The sequence below is a fragment of the Trypanosoma theileri genome, assembly GCF_002087225.1.
Source record: "Trypanosoma theileri isolate Edinburgh chromosome Unknown TM35_Tth_7_V1, whole genome shotgun sequence".
NCBI lineage: Eukaryota > Euglenozoa > Kinetoplastea > Trypanosomatida > Trypanosomatidae > Trypanosoma > Trypanosoma theileri.
In genome coordinates this window covers 46,824-54,858 of record NW_021639849.1, presented here as the reverse complement: position 1 = coordinate 54,858, position 8,035 = coordinate 46,824, and the positions used below count along the sequence as shown (strand labels likewise).

General features: G+C 38.1%; 5 protein-coding genes across 5 annotated transcripts; all 5 read left to right on the top strand.

The window, feature by feature from the left end:
- Positions 1-331: 331 nt before the first annotated feature.
- Positions 332-1,198, top strand: TM35_000071260 (uncharacterized protein; the record flags this gene model as incomplete). The annotated part of the gene is made up of 1 exon (XM_029023572.1): positions 332-1,198. The coding sequence occupies one exon, from the start codon at positions 332-334 to the stop codon at positions 1,196-1,198; it is 867 nt and encodes a 288-aa protein (XP_028884768.1).
- Positions 1,199-1,535: 337 nt separating this feature from the next.
- TM35_000071250 (putative S-adenosylmethionine synthetase) lies at positions 1,536-2,720 on the top strand (the record flags this gene model as incomplete). The annotated part of the gene is made up of 1 exon (XM_029023571.1): positions 1,536-2,720. One exon carries the CDS (start codon positions 1,536-1,538, stop codon positions 2,718-2,720), a length of 1,185 nt encoding a protein of 394 aa, XP_028884767.1.
- Positions 2,721-3,253: 533 nt separating this feature from the next.
- Positions 3,254-3,997, top strand: TM35_000071240 (S-adenosylmethionine synthetase; the record flags this gene model as incomplete). Its single annotated transcript, XM_029023570.1, has 1 exon — positions 3,254-3,997. The coding sequence occupies one exon, from the start codon at positions 3,254-3,256 to the stop codon at positions 3,995-3,997; it is 744 nt and encodes a 247-aa protein (XP_028884766.1).
- Positions 3,998-4,378: 381 nt separating this feature from the next.
- TM35_000071230 (putative peptide chain release factor 1) lies at positions 4,379-5,797 on the top strand (the record flags this gene model as incomplete). The annotated part of the gene is made up of 1 exon (XM_029023569.1): positions 4,379-5,797. The coding sequence occupies one exon, from the start codon at positions 4,379-4,381 to the stop codon at positions 5,795-5,797; it is 1,419 nt and encodes a 472-aa protein (XP_028884765.1).
- Positions 5,798-6,087: 290 nt separating this feature from the next.
- TM35_000071220 (cytochrome p450-like protein) lies at positions 6,088-7,620 on the top strand (the record flags this gene model as incomplete). The annotated part of the gene is made up of 1 exon (XM_029023568.1): positions 6,088-7,620. The coding sequence occupies one exon, from the start codon at positions 6,088-6,090 to the stop codon at positions 7,618-7,620; it is 1,533 nt and encodes a 510-aa protein (XP_028884764.1).
- Positions 7,621-8,035: the final 415 nt, after the last annotated feature.

The following is an 8,035-nucleotide window of genomic DNA, read 5'->3' as shown; positions in this document are numbered from 1 at the left end:
TATGTATTAGCAATCATCATCGGGAAAAGATTTGATAGAGATATGTAAATAATGCATCAAAACTTGTTTGAACAATCATGGAAACAAAATATTTTTCTCTTGTGTTTTATTTCTTTAAAGAGGGAGTAAGGCTAGGGTATTCTTTACAGTTTTTTCTTTTTTTCTTCTTCGTATAAGGTGCCTTGTTATATCGTTATATTGATTCTTCTGGTTTTTGGTTGTTGTTGTTGTCATTATTATGGTAGTGGTCTCTGGTATGATTGGGTGTAACTTATTTTTATTTTGGTTTCTGTCGTTCTTTGGCTGACGTGTAGTTCATAGTAGTGGAGAGATGAATGATCTCGTTATGTCAGAATTGACATGCAGGAGACAAACAACTCTCTTTGAATCTAGCGTATTTAAGGTACAGTCACTTTTCTTTATAGCCACGATAGGACTTCACATTGGAAATGAGAAAATGAACCACTACGTTAAATTTATGGAATTTCTGTGGAATAGTTCTATGATTTTACACCTTTATAATTACTATCTCAATAAAAAGGAATCCTTAATAAAAGATTTTTACCTTAGATTAAATGTTGCAATGGAGGGACCCAAAATGGAATTTTGGGATGGATCCCTATCGGCAAATAGGGTATTGGTACACGATAAGAAGATAGATAGAGAAGAAAAAGTTAAGCAAACGATGGGGATCAGAACCAAACTAGTAGTAAGAAATATACAACCACATTGGGAGAACTTGTGTCGTTCACTTTTTCTGGAGTATCTTACTTCACATCTTCAGCTTTTTAGTACGTACAATGTAGAACACGCCCGCATGCAGAAGGAGTTGCTTCTAGCTTTACATTATCAAAAATGCATGGAAGGGTATTATTCATTTTCCAAATTATTATTTGATGACTCTAAGTTTAATTTAATTGAAGCACCAGAGGAAATCTATGGCTTAGTTGTTAGTGATGGACGCTTGTTAAACCGAAGTGGACACTTGGTGAAAGAACACTATTACCAAGTCCGTGTCATTCAATCCTTTTCTCCTGCTTTTCCTCTTGTACAAGCTGGAGATGTGCTACTATCCATTAATGGACGATCAGTTGTTACACTTGAAGGTGCCAGGGAAGAGTTGCGGGGTCATCCTAAAACGTTGCGGCTTCTTTTGTTGCGTCAACAAAGAGTAGTTTCAGTTACAGTGAGAGTTTAGTGTTTGCTTCTTTGATTATATATGACTTCCACATGAATTATCAATAGAGGTAACTGGGTTGTGTAAATGAGAGTTTTTTCTTTTTCTTTTTTTTTTTCTTTTCTTGTTTTTTTTTTTTTTTTTTTTTTTTTTTTTTTTTTTTTTTTTTTTTTTTTTAATTTTCCCTATTTGTATTTATTACTCTTTTTTTTTATCTGGTGGTGTTGGTCTTCCTCGTTTTCTTCTTCATTATTTCCTTCTTCTATTTATTGTTTTTTATTTACCATTTTGTATTTCTTAAAACCAAAACAAAAAGCAATAAAAAACGTGCATTTGCCTTTGATTTCCTTCAAGCTCAATGTCTGTGCGGCAGATTCTTTTCTCTTCTGAGCACGTGAGTGAAGGTCACCCTGACAAACTCTGTGATCAGGTCTCCGATGCAGTATTGGATGCATGCCTTGCTGGTGACCCCCTTTCAAAGGTTGCTTGCGAGACTTGCTCAAAAACAGGCATGATCATGGTTTTTGGCGAAATCACCACAAAGACGATTCTTGATTACCAGAAGGTGGTTCGCGACGCCGTGAAGGACATCGGGTTTGACGATGGTGAAAAAGGTCTAGATTACCGCTCGTGTAACCTGTTGATCGCCATTGAGCAGCAATCTCCTGAAATTTGTCAGGGCCTTGGCGATTTTGAGGGTGAAGATCTTGGAGCTGGTGATCAGGGAATGATGTTTGGCTACGCAACTGATGAAACCGAAACCCTTATGCCTTTGACTTATGAATTGGCTCGTGCTCTCGCCATGAAATACAGTGAACTTCGCCGCAGCGGTGAACTGTCATGGGCTCGCCCTGACGCAAAGACTCAAGTCACTGTACAATATGAATATGATACTCGTGATGGCAAGCAAATTCTTACACCCCAGCGTGTAGCTGTTGTTCTTATTTCTGCCCAACATGATCCTGACGTGACGAATGAGACTATTCGTGAAGATCTCATGAACAAGGTGATCAAGACTGTTATTCCCAAGGATATGCTTGATGAAGACACTAAATACCACCTGAACCCCTCTGGTCGATTTGTTATTGGTGGTCCCCACGGTGATGCTGGTCTCACTGGACGCAAAATCATCGTTGACACTTACGGTGGTTGGGGAGCCCATGGAGGTGGTGCTTTCTCTGGAAAGGATCCGTCGAAGGTGGATCGCTCAGCTGCTTATGCCGCCCGCTGGATCGCCAAATCACTTGTGGCTGCAGGTCTTGCAAAACGTTGCCTTGTACAGCTGGCATACGCTATTGGTGTGGCTGAGCCCCTGAGTATCCATATTGAGACTTATGGTACTGGCAAATATGATGATGCACGCATCCTCGATATTGTGAAGAAGAACTTCAAGCTCCGTCCCTATGATATTATCAGAGAGCTTGATCTTCGCCGACCCATATATCATATGACCTCACGTTTTGGTCACTTTGGCCGCGTCGATAATAGCGGTAAAGGAGGTTTTACGTGGGAAACACCCAAAGTACTTGATGTGTCATGCTAAACCATTTTGAAAAGGTAGTTTGGCATTTTTTTTTTCTTTTTCTACTTCCCGCCCCCCCTCTCCCACTCCCATGTTTTTTTTTTTCTTTTTTTTCTCTGTTTTCTTGGGGATAATGCATGGTAACAGGCATTAACCCTGTAAGTAACATGAAGTAATTATCACTTTGTTAAATATATTTTCTATGATAACATAGACCCCATATGTTCTTTTTCTCTGCGTCCGTGGAGAAAAAAGCACCGTGAAAAAAAAAACAAGAGTTATTAATTGTGCGTGTTTGAGAAGGTTTATATAGGATTACTCTTCTTTGTATGCAGTAATGGTGTTTTTTTTTTTTTTTTGTTTTGTTTTGTTCTTACTTCATTGTTAAAATATCCATGATAATTTAGATGTTTTTGTACACGTATATATGTATATATATGCATATATCTAGATTTTGTGTTTGTTGTTTTATTTATTTATTATTTATTTTTACATTTTCGTTTGATTCTTTTGGGGGGTTAGAATTAGGATTAGGATTAGGGTTTTGGTGAACCATGCTTGCGTCGCAGCTACGAAGACAAGCTGATCGTCGTACTCGCCATCATATGATGGTTGATGGTCAAATAAATCCTCGTGAATGGTTTAACTGGCACCCAAAGGAATATCAACCGTGGTACTTTGATCGTCATAAGTTTCTCTACGAACAACAACAATATGCACAGTTTCACCATCTTCTTTGCCATCAAGTTTATCTCAAAGACATTCTTCATCTAGTTCGATATCCAGAACCATACACGTATATTATCGACTGCCGAACATCCCCACTTAAGATGCATCGTTGGGTACCTCATAGCTCGTGGCTACCGCGTGATGAAGTAGAGTATGCTCTCCAGCTTTCTCCTGAAGAATTTGTTGATATGTATGGCTTTAAGAAACCTAGGAAATCTGATGATATTATTCTTGTTTCTCACAATGGTCTTCACTCTGAACAGGCAGGTTGGGAGTGGAAGAAACAGTTTTTCCAACATGTGTATAATTATCGTGGCGGAACTAACGAGCTTTTTGGAGAATTATACAGTGATATGGTTTTGAAGGACTCTCTAGCACCATGGAAAGGACCATTTCCACAGAGCGGTATTTTTGTCGACAAATGGAGTAAACGCAAGGTTTTGACGCGCACAGGGCCATTTGATCGACAGTATGAAATGCAAGATTTTGCACTGCCGGATCTGGAATTAGAGAAACCTAGACACACAGAAGATGGCCCTCGCCAAAACATGCCCTACGGTCTTCAATAGGGTAAAAAAATTTTTTATTTTTATATATTGAACCAATATCCAGTCACATATTCACGACGACTTTTCTTTGTAATTGTTATTGGTTTTTTTTTTTTTTTTGTTGTTTTTATTCTTAATCTTGCCATACTTTTANAGACACACAGAAGATGGCCCTCGCCAAAACATGCCCTACGGTCTTCAATAGGGTAAAAAAATTTTTTATTTTTATATATTGAACCAATATCCAGTCACATATTCATGACGTCTTTTTTTTTTTTTTTTTTGTTGTTGCTGTTGTTGTTGTTGTTTTTATTCTTAATCTTGCCATACTTTTATGGGTTTCCGTTATGGTGTACACTTCATTGGGCCCCTGTTTCCGCTTTCTGAAATGTAAAGGGGATAATGACGAGATGTTGGTTGACTAGTGTTAGAGGGTTTTCTACTCGATTGCGGTATCATCTGCAATTGAGAATGTGTAGCTTTGCAGAAACACATAATACATCTAGTCTTTCATTGGCGAGTGAGGTTATCCACAATGATAGCCAGACGGGAGAAAAACGACAGAGTCGTAAACGTTATTCTGCAGCAAATACAAAAGGACGATCAAAACACATACAAGAAATTATTCTCTCATTGAAATCTAGTCCAAAAGATAAAGCGATCAGCTTATTTGAAAAAATGCATCCTCGTGATAAATTGGATATTTTGCGAACTCTTTCTCAACGTCGTGAGCGCCGAGCTGGGGGCCTCCCTTCTTATAAAAGTCATCTCTTTGAGAGACGTTATTTTTTCAAGGAAGATGATTTGTGTGAACAAAGCACACTTGGTCGTGGACCTGGTGGCCAAGCAACGAATCGAAGAATGCAAACTGCAATAATTAAACATATACCTTCAGGAATTATTGTAAAGTTTAGTAAATTCCCCTCGTATTGGCTTAACAGGAGAGCAGCACGAGAAATACTAAACTTGCGTTTGGAGGAATATTTATTAGGTTCAAAGTCCAGACTGGGTCGTATAAAGCGACAAAAAGAGAAGCAAAGATTGTATCGATTTCAATCGAGGAGAAAAATGGTAGAAAAGGGTAGCATTATGGTGGCAAAACTGTCTCAGCAACATGAGTATTACGCAGTTCTTACCGGTACAAAACCTTTTCCTCCACCTGTTTTGTTGCAACTTGGTGTCAGTAATACTGATAAGACTCTCTTTATTTCGAGTCTCTTTGAGGAGGATTGTGGTAAATGGTGGCCTATGTTATCAACAGCATTTACCAAAGTAAACACCGGAGACTCTATTAAAGAGAACAGTAATGATTATGATGAAAGTGAGATAAATAATCTCAAGGTGCCAGAATTGTTTCGTTATGTATTTCCAGTAATTTATTTTTCTTCAAAGCAGCTAACCTCAGTAGAAAAATGTGAATGGAGTGAATTAAAAAAATCTGCTAATGATGAGGTAGCGATGCGCAATGTAATACGAGGACTTCACTGTTTTGTTGAGATGTTTGGCCTTCATTTGAGTGTTAAGTCTTCTACTAACCGCAGCGGGAGTTGTAATTTAGTGCTGGCACAGGATGGTTTAAATTGGTATGAACTTAGAGGGCGAATGGTGTCATCCAGCGAAAGAATGACTCCCTTGGCACTTATTTGCTTTGCTCACTTGGCATTAAGTCTCACACAGCTACGACGTAAAAATGAAGTAAACGCTATAATGATGTTCTTTCGACGTGAATCCAAGTTGGGTGTGAAAGCACAATGGGCAACACATGGATTAAAAACCATAGAACGTTTCATTGAGAATCACAAATCTTTTCAATCTGATTAAAAGGATTAAGTTGAGCATAAAACAGAATGCTTTTTCTTTTTTTTTTTTTTTCTTCTTTGAAAATATTATCATATTACTTGCACTCTTTAGTCATCTTGGTAAAAGTGTTTTTGTACTATTAATTTTTTTTTTGTTTCCTGAGAGCATTTGGTATAAAAAAAATTATCCCCTCATTTTCATTTTCATTTTTTTATTTTATTTTATTTATTTTATTTTATTTTTTGCTGTGCCAGAGAGAGATACACTGTTTTACAAAGGGAAAATTACTCTGTAATATTTTGTCTCTAGTTATGGCGGTATTCAGTTCACTTTTGGGAGTACGATTACCGTACCTTGCGGAAGCTGTCATTCTCATACTAGTGGCGTATGCTGCTGCATATCTTCTTACAATGCTTTATTTTGCTCGTAAGCACAAATTCACCGTACCGGGGCCGACTTTTGTACCCCCATTTGTTGGTGGATTGATCTCCATGATTAGAGACCCTTTTGCATTTTGGGAGAAACAGCGTTCGTACTCTCCACACGGTTACAGCTGGCAGGCAATTCTGACTCAATTTGTTGTATTTGTGACCCGGGCTGATTTATGCCATAAAATATTTGCCACAAACAGTGAGAGCACGTTAACACTACAACTGCACCCTAATGGACGAGTGATACTTGGAGACAACAATTTGGCTTTCCAAAGTGGTCCGCAACATAAAGCCCTTCGAGCAAGTTTTATGAATCTTTTTACTACAAAGGCACTTTCCCTTTATCTCCCAATTCAAGAACGTATTATTCGCAAATATTTGGCAGATTGGATAAAAAATTATCCTAAAGGGGGTAAACCAGAGGAGATGCGAACCCATATACGTGAAATGAATTGTTTAACCTCTCAAACCGTTTTCATGGGTGAACATCTTCATAATCGTGAAGAGTTTACTCGAAATTATAATGCCATAACTGGTGGCTTTCTTGCCGCCCCTATATATTTTCCTGGTACAGCACTTTATAAGGCTGTTCAGGCACGAAAAAAAGTAATGGATGAACTTCAAGCTGCTGTAAGAAGAAGTAAGGTTCGTATGTCTTTACCAGATGCGGAAGCACACTGTTTGCTTGATTTTTGGTCTGCTACAATATTGGAAACTTTGAAATCATGCGAAGAGGAGGGCATTGAACAACCTGCTTACACTTCAGACCATGCAATGGCAGATACCATGCTGGATTTTTTGTTTGCATCTCAGGACGCATCAACTGCCAGCCTTACCATGATCACAGCGACCATGGCAGATCGACCTGATATTTTAAAAAGAGTCCGTGAAGAGCAAGATAGACTACGTGTGGGTGATGAGCCGTTAACGTACGAATTAGTACAAGAAATGACATTTACACGTCAATGTGTATTGGAACAGCTTCGTCTGTTTCCTCCTGCACCTATGGTACCGATGAAGGCACACTCTGATTTCGTTATTGATGATAAATTTACAGTTCCTCGAGGAAGTCTTATTGTTCCATCATTGGTGGGATCATGTCGAGAAGGTTTTACAAATCCTGATGAATATGATCCTGACCGTATGGGACCTGAACGCCAAGAAGATCGCAAGTTTGCTAAGCAGTTCATTCCTTTTGGTGTCGGTCCTCATCGTTGCGTTGGTTACAACTATGCCATTAATCATCTCACAGTATATCTCGCTATGGTCTCTTACGCTGCAGAATGGACTCGTGTACGAACACCCAAGTCTGATGAAGTTCTCTATCTCCCCACTCTCTACCCATATGATTGCCTTTGTACATGGGCATATCGTGACAATAAAGAGGAACGCAAAGTAGAAACTATAGGATAATGTATTTCTTTATTTTGGGGGGTATTATTAATGTCTTTTTTTCTTCCTTTTTTTTTCAATGTTCTTGGGATGTATCCACCTTCTCAGTACAATAACTCATTACGTTAGAACACAAAAAAAAAAAAAAAAACAATAAATCCAGCAAATAGTGAATCGAACCTTGAATGCATGCGCACAAAACAGCTTCTTTTTTTTTTTCTTTTTCGTGGTATATATGTATACAAAAAAAAAAAATACCATAAATTGTTTCTAACCTCAGATGCTTATGCATGGGAAAACAGAAGAATTCCGGAGTAGTAGTTAGGGTGGGGTGTTGGGTGTTATTTGAAAATATGTGTTAGAGAGAAGAATAAAAAAAAAAAATAAAATAATAAGATAGGAAAAGGAACAGGTGGTATACAAAAAAAAAAAAAAA